We start from the raw sequence: 23,131 nt of genomic DNA, 5'->3' as shown, positions 1-23,131 counted from the left end.
TGTACAATTTTACTCAAGCGATAATTTTGTCACACTTGGTGACATAAAAACGCGCCTGCATCCATCGGTATTCTGTGAACTATGTTATATTATTTTTAACAACCGTTTACAATTATCTAAAATACCATTAAGAACAAAAATATATTGGATCGAGATATCTTGGCCGATAATAAACTTTTAAGCTCACCATTGTAGATCTCTACTAAGTTAACATTGTTTATATTTCAGTCATCAACTGACAGTGCGAGTTCCCCAGTTGCTAGGAATGGACAGTATTCTGGTGGAATATCAACTCAACAATCAGGAGCACAAAATGCCGCATCTTCATCGGCATCTTCTGTATCTTCACCGTTATCTGGGGATCAGGTATTGCTTTTTCGAAGTCAAACTTTTTCCATGATTACTATAGTTGTATTCAATACACCTTTCCTGCGTTAATATTATCCTGCTGCCATAATAAAAACGCAGAACTAAATGATATTATCCTGTGACACTATCAAATTATTTTAGTACCTTTTGTGACATGTTATTTGTATATTTTTTGTTTTAGATTCATATATCGGACCTAATGGGATGGGTTGTTTATGATAGGTGTGAGATGATAGAGATTGAATACAAATTTTAAGTTTTTTATTTATATTTATAAGCTGGTCATGATAATTAAAAAAAAAAAAAATATAATTTGTTTTTTTGCTATTTACATCTAGCCACACAATGACTCCTCAATTGACCAGCCGCAATTCGTTGATGTAAGTACCTTATGATGTTAAGTTTTAGGATATGTTTCACTTACTTTTTCACTTAATCTCGTTAGAACTAGCGAAGTCCGATCCTTGACGTTTTATTTCCATATCGATACCCGAAATTAAAAAAGTACTGCTGTCCGATCCTATCCCAAATGACGCCATGGCTATACTAAAATAAGCCATATAGATAAAATAGAATTGTTAAAAGGTAACTTTTTCAAGCCGCTAGATATATTTAGCTTTTAGAAGTTGAATTACCTCTATAGTTGTTAATCTACTACCTTTTGATAAATTTATTGTTCATGGTAGAAATCACTGCGGATTCCGAATGATCATTGAAATTTCTCATCACAACAGACTTGTTTTATTGCAATTTCTTTCATATTTATTTTTTTAGATGCCAGGCGAAAGACCGACGACTGGCGAATCCAACATCAGTCCATCCACTGCACCCAGTGAAATGGTAATTTTAGCTTTTGTTTAGCCAATATAGTACCACCTTTATTTTTTTTTTGAAAAACCTCATGATGAGTCATGGGTAAACAACCTCACGTTTTTTTTAAGGTGTTTAATTAAAAAAATACATATATAAGGGGTTCTTGGTTGTTTGTCAGCCACTTTATTGTAAGAAAAAACGCTCGCGTTGTAGCCCAAGTAGGAGTGTTGGGAAAATCGTAAGGTGCGATTCAGCAGTCCTATGCCTGAACGCGGCTATTTAGCGTCAGATATCTTTACCGTCCATTGTTCTGGGTATGACAAAATCACCAAGAATGTTGGCACAATAGGCTGTTGGCGGCATTTAGTTGTATTTGGATTACATCACTGAACTATTATGTGATCAGGGTTTAGTAGCCTAATCAACTGGTAAACGCGTCACATTATCTCACTGATAAACGGTTACGGCGTGCATTGGTACAGTTCGCTAAATTTTCGGCTCACTAAAATATGTCTGTCTTTTAACGACGTTTCTTAAAAGCGCAAAGTCAGACAAAACCGTCGCAAAAACGTAAGCAGTGGTTCTTAGCCTTTGTTACCCTGTCAAACCCATATGTTATTCTGCAACCTTTCATCGAACCATAAACTTTCACCCACTATCCGTTTCTTTTTCCTCTGGTTGCAATCAAAACGTGGCTTATCCAGGATTTTTGTTTTTGGGAAACGTGAAAGTTTTTAGTTTTCAGGTATTAAGTTACGTCAGACGTGACACCGTAAAACAATTAATCTTTAAACACCTGTTGTTTTCTTGCGAACCCGTGCGCAAATATGCACCTGAAACTGGGTATAAGCAACTTATAAATTTGCGTATATTTGAAATAAATTAGCCAAACCTTTAATTTAAACAGATACGTGGTGCCTTACGCACATAAAAGACATTCGAATTTAGCTTGCAAAAACTGGTTTTATAGTTTTTTTTTCATAGTGTTTTTTGTCACACGGCGCAACATGCCATTATATGCAATTGGCCTCAAATAATTTCCTTAAAGCGGACAAAAACATGATAAAAGAGATAAAAAGGGTATTTACATAGTTAAAGTTTGCAAAAAACATAGTTTGGGAAGCACGATTTCCCTTTTCAATCAACTATCGTTTGTTTTAGAGGCAATGTTTTAGAGAACGTTCGCGCCGAGCCCCTGAAACAGCTTTGTCTAACCCCAGGGCTTCGATCGAACCCTGGTTGAGAACCACTTTCTTAGATCTTGAGTGCTTAGTTTCCAAAACCCAGTTTTTCAGCAATTTATTGTCGAATGAATTCAAATTGCGGCTTTTACGGAAATGTTTCGTTTTTTTTTATTTGCTGTCATTTTTAGCAGTCGTCAACTGCCGACAGCGGAGATGACCAGCTTCACTCTTCTTCAGATGAAGCCGAACAACAGGAATCAACGCCTTTGTTGGTAGGCAAAACTTTATCACAATCATTTCGCATGCAAAACCGTTAAAATCCACAACTTTTCACAAAAAAATCTTGAGATGTTCGTTTATAATGCGAATGATTTTTGTGGGTAGTATGTGTGGTCAGTCAAAGAAGTCACTAGCTCCGCGTTGCATGCGGTGTGAAGAAAAAAACAGTTAAACGGGCATGCGTTTTTTTGGGCCACCAAAACTGCCTCAAAAGTTAGCATTTCACCTTTCTTATCAAATAATTCATAAATGAAAATTAGCGATGTCATGTCCGATACATTTAAAATTAAAACTACCATTATCCAATGCCGATTGACATCATCACGTATGTCAAATCACCTATTTTTTTCAAACAATACACCAATACGCCCTAGAATCGGACAATACAGATACTATACCACATGTCATCGCTTATCGAAAAGTGTCAAACATCTCTAATTATTATCATATAAACCTTTTTTCGCAGTCATCAGGAGGTAATTCACCCGCCGTACCTGATGCGCTGCCTTCCCCCAGTGGCATCCAAAGCAGCGCAAAACCGGCGAAAAAAATTGTTTCTTTGGAAAGTGACGAGTGCAATAACACCGACCTAAGAGCAGATCAACCTTTGGTAGGAAAGAAAAATTGTTTTCAAAGGGCCGATCAAATATACGTATACATTTTATATACATTTTATGTATATTATATGTGTTAAAAAAATCGAATCGTTTACAAAATCGTCACGCTCATAACCAAATTGCCTAAGTCATTTTTTTATGATTTTTAGATTTTTTGCCTAAGTCACTCCTTGTTGCCATCCCCATTCATAGAAAAAGTGCCGAAGTCATTTTTTTGCACAAGCGAGTGGGAAATGACCTAAAAATGACCCATGCACTTTTTCTATGGATGCGGATGGCAACAAGGAGTGACTGAATCAAAAACTTTAAAAATCAGTAAAAAATGACCTGGGCAACTTGGTTATGAGCGTGACGAAATATTACTTACCTTTGTAGGGAATATTTATTCCACGACTATAAAAATCTTACCTTTTTTCTCTCCTAAACTTGGATTTTTTTCCTTGTCACTTGTTTTTTATTTGTTTTTGTTATCAGCTACAGGCTGGCGATGGGTTTGGCGACGATCCTTCTCGTACACCAGCGCCCAGCCAACAAGCAGAAGGTCCTGGCGCTTCACATTTACCGCCACAATCTGTCCTGGTAGGCCAGGTAACAACTAATAGTCATGGCTTTTCTCTGTCCCCTTTCTTAGATAATCGCGGTTTACAAGTTTCTTAAAAGTTTGCTCAAGGCTATAATATTCAAAAAAAAATCGACTGTTAGGAAAAAGTGGTAATATTGTAGAAAAGTCGATATCGCCTCTTACATGTTTAAAACACAATTGTTTTTAGTTACCTGAAGCATCCCAGACAACAAGGTTGAGTCCAGGCAATCCAGGAGTAGCGGAAACAAATGAACCGGTAAATCTCTTGTGTGATCGCCGTGAAGTAAATAACCTACGCTTGCACTCATTTCGCTTGTAAGACTTCGCTAACCAAACCCTTTCGTTAAAACCGGCCCCGAATTTATTTCCAATTATTTTGCCTGAAGCTAATTTGTGTGTGCTTGCTCCCCGAATCACAAACTGTTAAGTTACTTCTCTAATTTCATTCTGCCCCCATAAGGCAGGACCGCGAATTTTCGCTTTTTGAATAACGTGATGAACGTTTTTAAGTTTATTTGCTCATGCACTTAAGTGGCACAACAGTCGTAAATAATTAATCTATTGTATTGTTGACAAAATTTCGGGTTCTAAAGGCCCTTTTACACTTCAGCTGCACTGAGCTAAGCAAATGCGGTGCAGGTAAAAATAATACGCTTTGGAGCGATTTTCACGCTTTGCTAAACTCAAGCCCAGTGTAGCTATAGAAACACGTTACGTTTTGGGGCGATTTTTATGCCCAGCGCAGCTGTAGTGACAACAATTTCACGCCCAGCTCAGCGCAACTGTAGTCAGACTTGGACCACTAGATTTATTTTAGCTTTTTAAAATTAAATTAGAATTAAAATTAGAGCATTTTAGTTTTTCTAAACTTGATTAGAATTATAATTACCGAATTCTTAAAATATCAAACTTCAACTAGAATTTGAACTAGAATCACATTTATTTATTTACAACCAATTTAATTTAATCGCAATTAATTCTCATAAGAACGTGAATGGTAGATATGTGTGAGCTAATTTTTATGCTTTTTAATAGACTGTAAAAATTACATACAAGTCGTCCCAACTAAAAAATTATAATTGAAATTCTGTGTTTCGACTGAGAAACTAAAAATGCCGTTGGACAAAGTAGCTTTTTTGGTAAAGTCCGAATTAGATTAGAATTAGAATTACAGCACTCACGCAATTCACAAATTACATTAGAATTAGAATTAGCCGCATTTTGCTCTGATCCAATGAGTTGGAAAACTCGAATTATCTAGTTGTCCAAGTCTGGCTGTAGTGTACACGGAACTTTACTGCTGACAATTGCCTTTTCGCTGAAATCTGTGTGCACTCAATATAAGCGTGTGATATGCATATTTTAAGGCCAAATTTTATTCATTTAAGGTTGCACCGAATACAGCTGGACCAACCAGCAACGTGAGGGCTGAATCGTCGGGGCAACGAAATACCTCAAACAGTTGGCGTTCCCTTGAATTATACAACAAAATCAGTAAGCAATAAGCATTGTAATGCCAAACTTTATGAAAGCGTAGAATATATTGATCGACATTCCTGTTGCTTTAACTTTATTTCCTTTAAAACTTTAGTATCAAGCTTTACGTGGTTTCCAGTGTTGTAATGACTTAAGTGCATGTGTTTTTGGCATATTGACTTGGCTAAATTCAAAAGGATAAATGAATTGACTTAACTGATGTCATTTTACGAACTGATGTCATTTACGCAAATGACTTGACTAAGATTTTGGTCTTCAATTGTTAAATTTTAGTAAAATTGTTTTTTATTTATTTCAATTATATGCAAAAAAGTTAACTTATTCGTTCCATTTTTAAAGTTTATTATGCGAAACATTGCTCAGAATTATTCGTGTTCACCTATCTTTGTAAGTATTTATATTTGGATGCTAGCGACGTGACCTGGACTGGCATTTGACTTGTTTTTTGTTCAACACGACTTGGCGTGGACTTAATGTTTTTCCAATCACCTAACTTTTATAAGTCATCCCGAAAAATCCTGTTTACTGCACTGTTTTTTTTACGCATGCAGTATTGAAAAAGCTTAAAGTGCAACGTTCGCTGTTAATCACTTCAACATCGACTAACTTTTAGTTGATTTTAAAGTTTGTTAATTTGCAGTGCCGGCAATTAAGGACAAAATATCGGAGAGTTTCACCAACAAAGAAGACGCGATGATTTTCTTCCGCAAGTTTCGAAATAACAAAAACAGTACTGAAGCTGATTTTAGTGACAGGCTCTACAGTAAAGGAGGTGACTTACGGTGTTATTACCTTAATCGCATTAGTTTTGATTATAATTGCATTAAATCAGTGGTTCCCCAACTTATGTATTCCTTGACCAAACTAAGTTTTTGTTCCAAAAACATTTCGTGGCCCACCATTTGGCGTAACCTTTTTTGTATGCGATTTGGACCATCATCCAAATAACTTATATCAACCTTGGTGATATAAATATAGCAATATTGCCTGGCTGCCTTCATAGTTGGATAATTTCTCAATAAATTATTGATTTCAACAACATTCTAAAAACATTGATTTTAACAACATTCTAAAAACCCTGTTTAATTCCGGTCCATTTTTAGATTACACTAAAATATCTCTATGACAACAAAACTGAATTTAAAATAAACTGTCGTGTTAACTGCGTAGCGAATAAAACATAAGTCGTGAGATTTTGCCTTCGCGTATATAGTTCACAAATAGCCAAAAATACGGAAAATGTCGTCGTTCGTATACAGTTTTAGATATACTAACTTTTAGTACAACAAAACATATTTAGTTGCATTATTTTCAAATAGCTATATGGCCCTCCGGAAATAGTCTCGTGGCCCACTACTGGGCCATGGCCCACAATTTTGGAACTATTGCATTTTTTGCCACTTTAAGACAAAAAAGGTTATCGTACGCGTTCCGATACTACCACTTGGCCTTAGTTATCGGTTAAGATCCGGATTGTCTGACACCCCCCACACCCTAGTATTGGTCAGGTAACGATACTACCATCTGCTATCGGGCTTTCGTTTCTAACCGATTATATCGACTTAGATTGCAATTTTGGTTGGTTTTAGGAAGATATTGTAAAGATTTTGGCACGTATCGCTGTATAATGCAGTTCACAAACCACAATTAGAAAATCTATGCGTCTCTTTGCTTCAGAACCCGTTGGCGAGGTCTTTCGCAAGATGTTTGCCGATCTTTTGACTCTCGGAAGAGAAAAGTTTAACCCGGAGACGATCATGGAGCATTTTAAGTCGGAGGGTATCCTTCTGTTCGTGGATGACATCAAGCAAATCCTAGCAGAGTTCGACACCCCAGCCACCTAACAGCGGGCACCGACTACAAGACTTGTGATTGTCAAGTATATTGGACTGCCGTCATCTCAGGCGCTGCCACGTAACGTCCAATGTAGTGCGAAAGGTTAAAAAAATAATCGATGATTTCACCGTAACACTGACGTGACAGGGTCGTTTGCATAGGCGCCGAACGTTGGTGCGCAGAGCGTTTTTTGACGCCCTGGTTTTCTCGCAGGGCGTCAAAACGCCCTGGAATTCGCTTAAGTTTCGTGTGCAATTAGTGTGCAACTCCATCTCTGTAAATACTATATTACAGCTAGTGCAATGTACATCGCAAGTAGCACAATCGTGTTTCACTCTAACAGTATGCTCGACTTTCCTGAATTACATGGGTACCATCTGCGAAAGTGTTCCTTTGCACCTAATAATAAACCGAAGGCGCGCTGAAAATATGAAATACCAGGTCGCGCTAACGTAGATTAAACTAAAGCTGATAAGAAATTTGTGTTCAGTGAGAACTTTTCTGTGATAAAAGATGCGTCAAGCCAATTAAATAGACAAGTGTTAACCTAGTTCCTAACTTTTAAACGTCGTATAACACAGTGCTTCGTCTGGCGTCACAATTCATAATGTTAAATATGCTGAGACGTTTGGTCACTCGAATCGATAAATAAACGTAGTATTCCGAGCATAAGCTTTTCGCCAAACACATAAAAACCTTGTTCAATAACGCCGACTCCTCTCGCACAAGTCTCTTTAATTTTCAATATCGTTATAGCCCCAAAAAATCCTCCCTCGCTTCGCTCGCTCCTTCTGCACTTATGCTATGGCGGATAATAAGTTACGAACACTGCTCAAAGTAGATTGGTACTAACCTTCGTCCTTCATCATTTTAATACAGAACAAAGCACGCATTGGCTTTAAGTACAATTAATTCAGACGAAATTACATGACTTAACGGTTGTTTTAAACCTAGTATACGGAATCGCAAAATCGGTTAGCGAGACCTGCTACATTTTGTTGGTAATGAGCGGTGGCGTATTAAGGGCCGTCTGGGGGTTCGGGGTGGCGAAAGACGTGCTTGTAATTTAGCGTGGTCCCGTACATGAAACTGCGCTGCTGATTATCGAAACATGATTCTATCAAAATCAATCACACTAATTTACCGCCTTGGTTTGGTTTTTCGCCTGAAGTTAACGATTGCACACTAAGCTGTTTCGCAGCTGGCGCCAGCCAGGATTGTCGATAACGCACGTGTTCGCTTTGCGTCTAAATGTTCGCTTTTGCTGGACGTTAATTTGATGTGTCTGGTTATATATTTATAACGTCATTATTCATTAACGTCAGACGGAAAATAGGGGAAGTCCCTCGGTTGAAATTTCGGGAATCCCTTTTTTAAGGACTGGTTAAAAAAACGCCCTGGGATTTCGAAAGTTCGGCGCCTATGGTCGTTTGTATCGTACTTTGCTTGGAAGGTAAAACCTAAAGCGTTAGGCACTGCAGTCGTACACTGTGTGGTGTGTACCGTACAACTTTGCGTTACTTTGTAAGTTCCCGAGTAAGCGACCATCGATAATTAATTACACCCCTAAGTCAATTCAAGTTCCAAATTGTTGCACCTCTTATTGGCGTTATGTTTTAAGTTGACGAGCAGGCGACTATCGATAATTACACGCCAATATCAATTCACAATCCAAGTTATTGCACATCGTTTGCAATTGCTGTTTTACAATCCGGTATTGTGTCGGTTAAATATAATTTGTTTAGTTTACTGTCCAACAGATTCTATGTAGTGGTTACCAGTTATCACCATGATTAATCCTTTTTACCTTTTGTACGGTTTTTATTCAATTCTGATCAAGTTATTGGCATCAAATGCTTTTTAGCGAGGCACGCGACCAATGTTACTTTATTTACTCTTCTTTGTGCGTGCAAATATGCAAATTCATATCATTGTAATGTTTGCGGTTTTGTTTTTAAAACTTAGCATTTGAACGACTCTTCCGTAATCTTGTGCCTTTGATACAAATGCACTTCCGATTAAGTAGTTTTTTCACAAGTTCCGTTCTGAAATTTTATCACCTGTTATGTTTTCTGCTACCACCTGAAAACGCAATTGTTAATTAGGCATTTGTGGGCGTATTCCGAATACAAATGACTTCTATTTTCTCCGATTATGTCCCAAAGCAAATGTGTTTTCGGCCAGTATCGTATTAAATGCTTTTTTGTGTTCTTCAAATTGTGTTCTAAACTATTCACTTTGAAAAACGAAACTTTTTCATTACCTAGTAATGTCTTCCGAAGCGATGGATGTATTGTTTTAAGTGGGACGATTTTCGCAAAACATTTAAGAGTGGGTTTTTTTAAATTTGGGCCAAATAAGTGACAATCCTGGATAATTCAACCCGAACAATCATTTCAATAAGCTGTTATTTTCTTTGCTGTTTACCAAAGTCGTCTGCTCTTCTTCAAAAGTTGCTTTATTTCTTCCTCTGCTTACGACATTTCCACTGTTTTTACATTTATTGAACTTTACGTATAGTTCCACATTAAACTGTTGATTAAATGTTTGCACGAGAAAGTACTCGAAGCAGCACTTTGGGGTTTGTCCCGTGGTAATCTGCGAAACTACTCTATTTATACGATTCACGCAAAGCCTGGAAAGCACTAATCATTTAATACCGGTATTTTACTATCTTAGAGTCGTGGTCACCACGGCGCTAATATTTCATTTGCTTATATATTTCGGCCAAATGGAAAAAATACAGTATTGTTTTTGTAGCCTGGTGGATTTTATTCTATCGGTGTATCCGCTTTATTTGAATGCCGACCTTCTGCACGGAGCAACTTTAGTGCATAACCGAATTATGACCGTGCGTAATAATTAACTTTTTGGTTTCACTATGTTTACTGGCGTGGCGGACATTTTACCCTAGCCTACTCCACAAGTTAGTTGTGGTTTCTATACACTTCAGCTAAATGTTTTGAACCGGTTTTATAACTGGGTAACAAACATAGAGAAAAATATTTGCTCGTAATCAACAAACTATACTAAGTAAATACGAAGCACAGTTATTTACAGTTTTTTGTTTTGTTTATCGGGCTTTTTTGTTGAACATAAAGTTTAACTTGTTCATAACTCTGTAGAGCAGGGGTGCGCAAATGTATTAGATGGAAGAGCCAATTACAGTTAATACAAGCACCAGAGAGCCTCAAAATTATTTCAATAGAAAAACGGTAAATAATGTAAGTGCAGCAATAATACCCAAATAATAATATAACAAAACGGTAATAATTAACACAAAATAATAACGTATTAACTAAACTATACGTCTAGTTTTACGTATAAACGACATTCTGGCCAAAATAAAAAAAAAATAAACAAAACTCTTGGTAGCCTTTACAATGGTTTTTGGAATTTTACGATATGACTATAGACGAGCCACAAAAAACATTCCGGCGAGCCGCAGTTTGCCCAGCCCTGACTCTAGAGTCACTACACACACACCATGTAGCTTGAAACAAACCTACTCCCCATCAAGAATATTACTGCTTGTTTCAAGCTAATTGTGGGAAGATTGACACCAAAAACTCTTTGTCTGGTGCTTATTGTTGCATTAATTTGCATAACAGATTTACTCATTCTATATACAGCTAAATAAAAAGCTGCAAACACAAAAAATTACGGCAGTCTATATTTTTAGTGTGATGAAGAAGATGTTTGCTTATGTTAACCTTTAAACGGCATACTGTCAAATCGCTAATAGGTTTATTTACATTCGAAAAATTTCAGCATAGCTCCGCTCTCAATAAAATAGCTTACAGCGTAGTAAAAAACGTCTGGCCAGTAAGCCGTGCAATTTATTTTGAGCAGTTCTGCTTTTCCAACAGCCGCGTGAAACTGTATAGCACGAGAGCGACTGCGTTGGGGATTAGCTAAGTCAAATGCCGGATGGATTTGCTAGACCGGCCTAGCAAGGAAAACAGTATAGAGGTCAAATATTTAACACTTTGTCATGCGACACACTATAGTTACATAATAACCACAGACAAATATCAAGATAACATTTATGAAAGCACACCTGTTGCAAAACAATACAACATTACAAATAGATCAGTCATATTTTAATAAGATGTGTATATTGTATAAAAGGTGTTAAATTTGTGTTACAGAAAATATTCGATGGAAATTCTATGATAATGCACAGATTGCTATAGAGAAGATATATTTTTGAATTAAAAATGACTGTAAAAAAGTGTGAATGAAACAACTTGAAAAATGCGACAGTTAAGGCTTAACAAAACAGCAGTACTACGAAAAACTACAAAATTTGCTAATAAATGCTTGTTTCAGATTTATTCACAACTAGCTGGTCTTAATCATAGTCGGCCTAATTATGTTTTATTTACGATTTAAATTTCTAGCAAATGCTTTATGGTATTAACCTAAACCGTATTTTTATTACGAAGGTGGGCATTAGTTGAACATAAGCAGTTATGAATTTTTGAAACAATATTAAACACCCCTTCCGAATGAATTTGAACACGATCTATGGGCCTTGTTACAAAGTGCCTCCTAGTTTATATCGTTATAATTTGAACTTGTTGGCTCGACAACTAAGCGTGATTATTGATTAATAATAATATTCATATTTATGAATATTAATTTTTTTAATACATTTTGCTAGAATGGCAGCCAATACAAGGACTGTGTAAAAATGTCAACTATGTAACGTCACACCTTTCGAAGATATTGCTCTATTAAAACTCAGCTCGCTCATTTCGCTCAGGTATCTCGGACGACCGTTGGAACACAAACAATTCACAGTTGAAACAATAGCCACGTTTTTGAAATGTGGCGCAATATCAGTGTTAGTCCTATTTTGGTCATATTCCTAAATATGTTTTTTATTTCGACTTTATTGGTATTTTAATTTCGGTCTTACTGACGAGTCCATTCAAACGCACGTTAAAAAGGTTTTGCTTTGTTTGGGTTTAATTGTATGAATGCGAAAGCTGAAAGAGGACTAGGCGCTTTATTTCGTTGTTTGAGGCAAAACAAATTAGTACCCTTCTGAATACGGTTGAAATCAAAATTACACCATCAATGGAAATAGGAGAAATGACAAACAACTCAAACACACGACAGATACTACATGAATTGAATACTGTAATTCAATCTAAGCTACTGAATTTTAATCAGTGCACTGTGGTTTCATTTAAACCAGTGGTTTTCATTTTTTTGACCTGGAAGACCTTTTTGTTTTCTTGAAAAATTTAAAGACTTCATCCAGTTTGAATATCAAGAAAATAAAATATGTACAATAATAAATTTATGCTACAATTAATGAGAAGGGTGAGTTATTGCTAATAATTTATCGGTAAATGACTTTAAATCTTCCTCACTGTTCCCCAGAAATCAACTGATCCAAGTTTACGAAACACTGATCTAAACCAAAAACACTGCAATTGCAAGTCACTTTCACAAAAGTACAATTTTGACGTGATATACATTATTTAGCATCTTTTGAGTTGCGAATGAACGGCTTTCAGTGCAAATATGGAGACCACTACAATTGCCAACGACCCCGCTATTGGAGGGCTTGCCACGATGAGAGCAACAGCACCGGAACCAAGTACACCGCTGATTATCCAGTTTTTCTATACAGGAGTATATATGAAACAACAAAATTATACGCCTACACCAAATGTTATCTAATGGGAGCAGTTTGGCTTTGAATCTCAAACAGCATCTAAAAAGTCCAGCTAATTAGGTTTATTCCGAGTTTGGCAAACTGTGCTTTTTGGGCAATCAGTTATATGGATAAAATTGAAAGCCAATGATACGACCAAAGTGCTAATCCACGACTGATTTCAATCGACCTAAATCATATGAACGCAGCTACAACAGCAGTTAACTAGATTAGTTGTTTACAGTTATTTTTAAAATTGCTCATGACTTAGTCAAATGAAAACCCGCACTTTGTAAATAAACGTAAACACTTTTGCTCAAAAATTTAAACTAAATAGAGTTCCTGAAATTCCTATTGTTAGGTGTGGCGACAAGTCAAAGCTTTTTAAAAATAGTCGCACTAAATAAGTTTGGGAACAACTGGGTTAATTCAATACCAACCTTAGGGATATTTTGTGCCCTTTCTTTGATTTTTTCAAAGATGCCATACTGCTTGGACTCCTTCGTAACGGTGACAGGAGGTGATTCTAAGGAAGGAACTTGAATTTCGTCCATCTTGTTGTATGGCTGGCCAGTCGTCGAAACTTTCTTTTCAGGTAAACTGCGTGTCTAACAGAGAAAAGGTTATGTGCAAGTTCAAAATGTATGCTTGTAGTATGCGAATATATTGGCTTGATTTTAGCATTTGGCCAGTTTTCGATCGTGGCCCTCAACCCCCAAGAGCTGGTCTTAATCATAGTCGGCCTAATTATGTTTTATTTACGATTTAAATTTCTAGCAAATGCTTTATGGTTTTAACCTAAACCGTATTTTTATTACGAAGGTGGGCATTAGTTGAACATAAGCAGTTATGAATTTTTGAAACAATATTAAACACCCCTTCCGAATGAATTTGAACACGATCTATGGGCCTTGTTACAAAGTGCCTCCTAGTTTATATCGTTATAATTTGAACTTGTTGGCTCGACAACTAAGCGTGATTATTGATTAATAATAATATTCATATTTATGAATATTAATTTTTTTAATACATTTTGCTAGAATGGCAGCCAATACAAGGACTGTGTAAAAATGTCAACTATGTAACGTCACACCTTTCGAAGATATTGCTCTATTAAAACTCAGCTCGCTCATTTCGCTCAGGTATCTCGGACGACCGTTGGAACACAAACAATTCACAGTTGAAACAATAGCCACGTTTTTGAAATGTGGCGCAATATCAGTGTTAGTCCTATTTTGGTCATATTCCTAAATATGTTTTTTATTTCGACTTTATTGGTATTTTAATTTCGGTCTTACTGACGAGTCCATTCAAACGCACGTTAAAAAGGTTTTGCTTTGTTTGGGTTAAATTGGAATGCGAAAGCTGAAAGAGGACTAGGCGCTTTGTTTCGTTGTTTGGGGCAAAACAAAGTAGTTCCCTTCTGAATACGGTTGAAATCAAAATTACACCATCGATGGAAATATGAGAAATGACAAACAACTCGAACACACGACAGATACTACATGAATTGAATACTGTAATTCAATCTAAGCTACTGAATTTTAATCAGTGCACTGTGGTTTCATTTAAACCAGTGGTTTTCATTTTTTAACCTGGAAGACCTTTTTGTTTTCTTGAAAAATTTAAAGACTTCATCCAGTTTGAATATCAAGAAAATAAAATATGTACAATAATAAATTTATGCTACAATTAATGAGAAGGGTGAGTTATTGCTAATAATTTATCGGTAAATGACTTTAAATCTTCCTCACTGTTCCCCAGAAATCAACTGATCCAAGTTTACGAAACACTGATCTAAACCAAAAACACGGCAATTGCAAGTCATTTTCACAAAAGTACAATTTTGACGTGATATACATTATTTAGCGTCTTTTGAGTTGCGAATGAACGGCTTTCAGTGCAAATATGGAGACCACTACAATTGCCAACGACCCCGCTATTGGAGGGCTTGCCACGATGAGAGCAACAGCACCGGAACCAAGTACACCGCTGATTATCCAGTTTTTCTATACAGGAGTATATATGAAACAACAAAATTATACGCCTACACCAAATGTTATCTAATGGGAGCAGTTTGGCTTTGAATCTCAAACAGCATCTAAAAAGTCCAGCTAATTAGGTTTATTCCGAGTTTGGCAAACTGTGCTTTTGGGGCAATCAGTTATATGGATAAAATTGAAAGCCAATGATACGACCAAAGTGCTAATCCACGACTGATTTCAATCGACCTAAATCATATGAACGCAGCTACAACAGCAGTTAACTAGATTAGTTGTTTACAGTTATTTTTAAAATTGCTCATGACTTAGTCAAATGAAAACCCGCACTTTGTAAATAAACGTAAACACTTTTGCTCAAAAATTTAAACTAAATAGAGTTCCTGAAATTCCTATTGTTAGGTGTGGCGACAAGTCAAAGCTTTTTAAAAATAGTCGCACTAAATAAGTTTGGGAACAACTGGGTTAATTCAATACCAACCTTAGGGATATTTTGTGCCCTTTCTTTGATTTTTTCAAAGATGCCATACTGCTTGGACTCCTTCGTAACGGTGACAGGAGGTGATTCTAAGGAAGGAACTTGAATTTCGTCCATCTTGTTGTATGGCTGGCCAGTCGTCGAAACTTTCTTTTCAGGTAAACTGCGTGTCTAACAGAGAAAAGGTTATGTGCAAGTTCAAAATGTATGCTTGTAGTATGCGAATATATTGGCTTGATTTTAGCATTTGGCCAGTTTTCGATCGTGGCCCTCAACCCCCAAGAGAAGCGACGGAGCAGTCTTAAGGTGGCCACAGGTTTATCTCATTTTTCATTATTAACCAGTTAAACTAAAATTTATCGTTTTCTATATGACTTAAGAGACTTCTCTTGTGACTTTATTAAAGCCTTTTTCTAATTCGTGTGCAAGAAGGCCACAAAGTGTTGAGAGCTCATAGAAGGAAGCCACGACTTATTGCAGGTTAAGAACCAATAAATTATGCGATCTTTATTACAAAACCATGCAAATGTTATTAATAGCAGCTTAAAACCTGGCTTTGTCGGAACACTATGTACGCTATAGGCTACATCCTTTAGGCTGGTTAGCTGTTGTGACTATGTCTTTAAACAACCAAAATAGAATGTATTTATTATTTATCGAAACAATTCCTTATTACATTACAGTGTAAAGTCAGTTTGGATTTCTGGTTGCCACCCAAAATATGTCTACTTAAACAAGATAAAGGCGAAACGTTACTTACGAAAAAAAACACAGCGATGCAGCCTCGCGAAAATATGTTTACAGTGAAGTAGGCAACTGTGTCAAGGCATAGGCCATACCTTTTACGATGGACTAGAGCTCTAGAACGCCAACAACTGCATTTCGCTACTGATAAAAAAGTATTGTTTCATGGGGCATTCATATTTTGTTTTCAAACTCTTAATAACAGTTCGAAAGTTAATGATTTTGATTAAATCGTTTGCATTCCCATTGCAACCATTTGTAATTTCCTGTGTGATAATCGAAATGCGTCAAAGTTAATAACATAGTTTCACTTGCTAAAACAGCGCAAAATATTCTATACAGACGTAAGTGTGCCGTTTTATTATTTATCTTTTCTTTATTGCACTCTCTTTATTTGTAGGCCCATAATCTTAATGACGGACGTTTCTTTGTAGCCTATTTAAAATCACATCGCAAAATTCTTTATTATCAAATTCAATTCGACAATCTCGCTTTTAGGGTTATTCACATTATTATGTATTGGTTACACATCACGGGGCTTGTTGTGGCATTGTGAAACTTGCTCGAACGGTGTCCAAGCTATCAGATATCTCAGTTAAAGACAGGATAAAGAACAGACAATCTACCAATTCAGCACTTTCCGAAGCTAATATTCCATCTTGCAGAGGCGATTAAGATACCGGTACGTTCTTTACAATCATATTACCTGCTAAACTGTGGTACATCACAATTTCAAGGCCTGTGCGATTTATCTTATGTTGTATACTGATATTCAAAATTAGCCTTCCTCCTCAAATAGGCTGCATGTTATTTTCACCCACCTTCAGCAACAGTTTGTTTGTGACTTGGAACTGCAAAATCTTCTGCGTTATCTGACAGTATCCAAAATATTAACGTCTCTAATCTTTGTTCAATGAATCCAGTTAGCTTTGAACTTTGACCAATTGCGACGTATTAAGATAAATTAATAGAAAGGATTTTTTCTCTTATTTATTGAATTTCTAGACAAAATATTGCCAATATTCAAACTTAGTTGGTTTGATTAACCATTCCTATTGAAGAACGTAAAGTATCTAACACCACGCGGTCGCCATTAAACGAAATGCCCTTTCAGGTTCTCATAGGAATTCCAAATGTTCTTTCGAACTATTTTACTTTTGCTATATTTAAAAGTAATGTCAAATCTTCTTTACACTAAAAGCAAATACTAAACAAACGTCAAATTTTAAGTTTTTTTTTCAGAATTTTAGTTTTTTTGGAATGTTCTAAACATCCGTTAAACATTGACAAGATGGCAATAAAAACAGAGTAAAGCAAATTTATGTAGGCTATGTAGTTTACTGAAATTAACTCGCATAGGTGTTGAGCAGCTGATTGGCTTGCTGACAATTTTAAAGCTCTACCAGCTTTCCAATAATATTGCATCGTCGTCGCAACATGTTTGCACCAACTTGTAAAACACCCTAAACACTCAAATGACACAGCCTATGCAGCAGGGGTGCCCAACTTTTTAGCTCTAGACGGCCGCATTGACAGACTTATTTGTCTCACGGTCGCCAGTTGAATTTTTTTAGGGGTGAATCAAAAAGTTGTCAAATCGTGACGTCATAGCATAATTAATCTTAAAACGACGTTTTGTTGTCTAACGAACTCGTGGGAAAACATGGAACCTAAATGCAGGTTAATCGCGCGAAGCGCGAAAACAATGCGTTTGTTAGAATTAAGTTTAGCAAAACTTCTAATTCAATCCAAATGGACTTAAAATAATCGCATATTGTTATAAACCAGGGGTCGGCAACCTACGGCCCGCGGGCCGGATCCGGCCCGCCGATGTAATTCATCCGGCCCGCCGCCTCTTTGACAAATTAGACAAATTAGAGTCTATTTCACATACTTTTTGACTATTTTAACTACGTAAGTACGAAAAATTTTCGCGCTTCGCGCGAATGATTTTAATACTTCCGGTTTGTTTACGTTTTTATGCTGTCTTTTCAACCAAATCAGCGCTTGTTTATTGTTGCACCGTGCAAGGCTACCAAGTGCGTCTCGGAAAAGTTAAAAACGTATTAAAAAATATTGCACATGTATTTTTAACATTTTTTTATTTTTCATTTTCGGCAATGTATAAGAAACTTTCACCAAATTTAAAAGAAATGCCGATATTTGCGCTTTACTGCCTGTTTAAACGTAGTTAAATACGTCTGAATGGCAAAAAATAATCTGAGGCCCAATTGATTCTTAGCTGTTTTAACATTTTAATAACACAATTCTTAGTTAACATTTTGTGCGGCCCGCAGATACCTTTCTGAGTTTGCTTTTGGCCCGCGACTAGAAAAAGGTTGCCGACCCCTGTTATAAACACAGGCATTTTGTTCTTAGACAAAAAAAAATAAAATTTATTAGTAATTCAGCGCAATATGCTATGATATACCTAGCAACTTTGATACTAACGGATTTATTCAAAGGGACTTAAACACAATAAAGCAGATAGAAGTTAAAAAAATTGTATTTGCATAGAAATTTTCCAAAAAAATGAGGTGAAACGCAAGTTTGTATCAAATGTATGTCAGCTACTGTCTGTGGTTCATGATTATTACTTTTTGTTTTTTTGGAATTAACAAAATACAGACATTTTTTTGTGTGTGGCCATTTAATCCTCCATGTATTCTCTAAGATGCACTCACACAATCTTATTTGTTTACACAAGGCTTTTTATAACTACTGCTCAACCTGTCCCACAGTTTTGCCATAATTCCACTCAAAAACTCGCATACCACATCTGCTCGACGGTTAATTATGTATTATAATTTCTTATTGTTCTTTATGTGACATCACCATTCACATTGTTACACATATCCTACGCTCAAGTTTTTTATAAGAAATCTGTTCACTAAGAATGTAGCGAAAGAGCTTAGCTAACTGATTTGACTGCCCTCTCTAAAGTCGTAAAAATATTCTAATCTGCATTTAACATATCAACCATTAACGCATGCCAGTACGGACAGGCCGCCAACACATGCTTATGTTAACGGCCGCAGTTTGGACACCGTTGGCCTACAGTATACACTCAAATGTTGGGCAAAACTAACATCGCATAGCCTTAATGATGTTGCGCAAGTTCCCTTACGAAACTACGTAGGCGTTGCTACTAAATGTTGTAAGGGTGAAATGTTAAAGGCCTCTTCTTCATTTAGTCACTATCGCCTTTTGTATAATTTGTAAACTTGTTTACCTAAAGTCAAGCGGTGCTTTATTCAAAGCTTAACGTTGCTGGGTTCTATAGTTGAGAGTAAACTTCGATTTAAAAAACAAAGTAATACCTTTTGAAATCTGTTAAGATCATGCACGTTTTGGCAATTTTGTTTAAATTAAATATTTCAGCAAGCTTGATGGTTCATTAAAATAAAAAACTATTGAAATCACCTTTTGTTGCTTTACTTTTGGTGCGACCTTGTCAAGTTGAAAAGAGCAACGTCACTGCCAATCTTGAGCGCCACGCGGTGGACATTTTAGAACACATTTTATATTCAAGGGGACCCGAGAAATCAAGTCTGTTATCTTACCCAACCACCACCACTGAAATATCTCAGTTATAAGACAAATCCAACGCTCAATTTGTCTATCTATAAACTGTATTAAAAACCTGAACATGAGCATTATTAAAGGTTAGGCGTTTCGCGGTAACGTGCCAGTTTAATTGTAATATTAAGGCGAAGTCACTTACCAGTCATGTCACGCCATTTGGTGTCTTTCAAAGTAACGTCATTTTGTGCTGTCTTTGCGTTCCTCACCAGCTTCCGACCCTGGCCCATTTACCGTGCTACAAATGACTTGTTAAACGGGGTGTCTTAGTACTTCTCCATTTGTCAGAACATTAAAAGCCTTGCCGCCTTCAAAAACCGATTGATAATGAAATGCAATGCCGTAATGTTGGCAACTAACCTGGGGCAGGATCTTTATTTGCTTTTTGTAGTCTATACTGTTAGTTTCACTTCTGCGGAATAAAGTAAAATCAATTTCTGTTTCATGCGCACTTTAGTGTAACTGAATGAAAAACAAACCCAAACAAAAATGCTAAACAAAATCACTTTTAGTTAGACCTTATAATATTGGCAAATGTTCCTGAATTAGCTTTATATGATCAAAACTGGTCGCGGTTGATGAACTGCGGTTGTTTGAATAAGTCGCACATCTTTCTTGAATTGTAATCAAATTGAAATATATATGCTACTCTGGCCAACACTAGTTTTGGACTTATGAATCTGATAATGAAATACAAACTAAACCGCCACAAAGCCCCTTATTGGCGCAGGGGTGAAGAGGCATTTCTGAGCGTGGAAATAAAAAAATGTATCTCAATTTTTTAGTCGCACAACACCAAGTATAATAAATCGTACTAACACTGCGTCAAAAGTAACCATTTTATCTTATTTGATTATGTTTAATAAGGCTGAAAACAAATTACTGAAACCTCGCTTCCAGTTCTAGCCGCAGATTTATGATAATTATTATAGATCGATTAGCATGGAAACGAAACATACAACTAACTATGTCGCGTACCGCTTGCGGTATACGCGTAGCCTACTACGGATTGAGAAGGATTGTACGTTAGTAATTATACTATGATTACAGTAACGATCAAGATCACGGCAAATGCTTGAAATATACAACACACTTAATACCCCAATTTACAGTACAGTTTAATACAATGTAGTTTTGTTGGTGTATTGTTAGAACATTGCGAGTAGCACTGAGTATATATGGCACGACGTTGTATAGTGACTCTTTAGGTCTGTTTATAACGGTAAGGATCATATTCCTGCAGTGTTGTATTAATTGCCTTCTTCTCGTTTCTGCTTAGATCTTTTGTACTTACTCTCTTCGTCAGAAACCGTCCTATCTCTCGCCCAGGCAAATACAGCTTTTCTTCTGTTCTGCGACCTTCTGTGTGGAATAAGTAAGCTAACAGTACACCGTTAGTAGTCGGCCAAACATAATACACACTTGCCACACTTGTAATTTTTATTTACCCGTAGTCTTGTTTCATAAGAATGTAAGTTTTTTTATAGGCTACACTTGCCACACTTGTAATTTTTATTTACCCGTAGTCTTGTTTCATAAGAATGTAAGTTTTTTTATAGGAACCATAAAGTTTTTAAGGCATTGCTTTTAAATTTATGTATTAATTTAAGAATTTCAAGTTTAAATATATCATTCAGTTTTAAAATGAAATGTTTATAATAAAGGGGTAGTAGCCTAGTTTTCGGTGGGGCGTTGCTTAGGATTTGGATAGCCCTATTTTGTAGGACCCTAATATGATTTAATTTTGTTGGATTTGCCCTTCCCCAAGTCACCACACAATATTGAAGGTGGGTGTGAATTAAACTATAGTATAGTAAATGTAGTGCATGTTTGTCTAGGTAGAATCTCATTTTTGCTGTTAGACCTATTGCCCTAGATAATTTTTGCTCTATCATTTTTATGTGTGGCAACCATGAAAGTTTGTCGTCAATAATAAGCCCTAAGTATTTAGCTGAATTAGCTTGTTTTATTTTGTAGTCACCAATTTTAATATTGACTTGACCCGTTTGGTTCTTGCCTTCAACTAATAAGAAATGGGTTTTTGAGTAATTTATGGATAATTTATTAGCTCGAAACCAATAATCAATTTCAGTTAATTCAGATTGTATTATATTTAATATTTTCCAGTTGTTTTTTATCAGAATGGGAAGCAAAAAGAACAGTATCATCAGCATACAAGCTGCAATTTAGGTTTGTGTTAGATGGTAAATCATTAATATAAATTTGGAAAAGTAGTGGAGCCAAAATGCAACCTTGTGGGACTCCGTATAGAGGCACCTGTGGATTAGATTTTGTTGTCCCATTTTTTGTGATATGTTTTCGACCAGTTAGAAAATTTTTAATTAACGTAAGTGGTTGACCTCTAACACCGTAATGATTTAGTTTTTGTAATAAAATTTTATGGTCTACGGTGTCAAAGGCCTTAGCAAGATCCAACAGGATAATGCAGGTGTGATTATGATTATCTTTATTTAATAATAAATTTTTATAAAGTTCAGTTGTAGAATGTGAAGTGGAGTGACCTTTTCTAAATCCGTGTTGTTCTTTGATTATAGTTTTGTTTTTCTTAAAGAATTTTTGCAATTGGTTGTTTATTATTTTTTCAAAAATCTTACCAAACACTGATGTTACTGAGAGGTCTATAATCACTTGCTGTCAGAGGTCTTGGAATTTTTGGAATGGGCATGATTTGAGCTTCTTTAAGTCAATCTGGAAATTCTGAATTTAGTATACATATATTATAAAGCCTGGTTAAAATAGGGGTTAATAATTCTGAAGACATTTTTATATATTGGATCAGAATGTTGTGAGGCCCGCTGGCTTGTCGTGTGTGTAATGATTGTATGTGTTGTTTTATTTCAAGTTCAGTGGTTGGTGAAAAATAGAATGATTCTATTGGTGAATTTGTTTTGCTAATGTATTGGTGGAATTTATGGCTGGTTGTTGGAGTTTGTGATGCTATAGTGCTACCTATTTTTGAAAAGTGGGTATTCAAGGTTTCTGCTATTTCAGATTTACATGTAATTATATTTGCATTATCACCCGTTAGGTTGTCAATATTTTGCTTTGGTGAACTGTTATTTTGTATTGATTTTATTATTTTCCATGTTTCAGCTGAGCTATTGCTTTGTTGTAACTGGTTTTGATAATACATTTGTAAGTTTATTGTTGTATTTTTTATATTCCAAAATTTGTTCGTTGTTATTTGTTTTATAACATTTGCGGAACATTTCATTTTTTGTTCTAATTGATTTAAGAATTGCCTTTGAAATCCAGGGTTTGGTTGCAAGTTTTTTTTCATTATGTGATCTTTGGCGAAGTGGTGCATGTTTATTTAGGGTTACTATAATCGATTGGATCAATGCGTTAAAGTTTTGGTTTATACAGTTGTGGTCAAAGTTTATGTTGTCAAAGGCCTGTTCTAGATCAAGATATTCATCAGTTTTAAATTTGGATAAATCTCTTTTAAGTTGAGAAA

The 23,131-nt window shown here is 36.0% G+C and overlaps 1 protein-coding gene and 2 long non-coding RNA genes across 3 annotated transcripts; 1 reads left to right on the top strand and 2 right to left on the bottom strand.

Moving 5' to 3' along the window:
- Positions 1-4,848: 4,848 nt before the first annotated feature.
- LOC146139432 (uncharacterized) lies at positions 4,849-9,699 on the top strand. The gene is made up of 3 exons (XM_083392443.1): positions 4,849-4,852; positions 5,983-6,114; positions 7,020-9,699. The coding sequence occupies exons 1-3, from the start codon at positions 4,849-4,851 to the stop codon at positions 7,184-7,186; spliced, it is 303 nt and encodes a 100-aa protein (XP_083248569.1). The 3' UTR covers positions 7,187-9,699.
- Positions 9,700-11,830: 2,131 nt separating this feature from the next.
- On the bottom strand, positions 11,831-13,516 carry LOC146139431 (uncharacterized). Its single transcript, XR_014501337.1, has 2 exons — positions 13,290-13,516; positions 11,831-12,817 (listed from the first exon to the last, which is right to left on the bottom strand). It is a non-coding gene; the product is annotated as an uncharacterized LOC146139431 (long non-coding RNA).
- A 359-nt stretch (positions 13,517-13,875) lies between these two features.
- LOC146139430 (uncharacterized) lies at positions 13,876-17,325 on the bottom strand. Its single transcript, XR_014501332.1, has 3 exons — positions 16,893-17,325; positions 15,331-15,498; positions 13,876-14,858 (listed from the first exon to the last, which is right to left on the bottom strand). It is a non-coding gene; the product is annotated as an uncharacterized LOC146139430 (long non-coding RNA).
- Positions 17,326-23,131: the final 5,806 nt, after the last annotated feature.

This window comes from Ascidiella aspersa, chromosome 6 (assembly GCF_963924565.1).
Source record: "Ascidiella aspersa chromosome 6, kaAscAspe10.2, whole genome shotgun sequence".
NCBI lineage: Eukaryota > Metazoa > Chordata > Ascidiacea > Phlebobranchia > Ascidiidae > Ascidiella > Ascidiella aspersa.
Note: the sequence above shows the minus strand (reverse complement) of the source record. Positions and strands in the feature narration are given on the sequence as shown.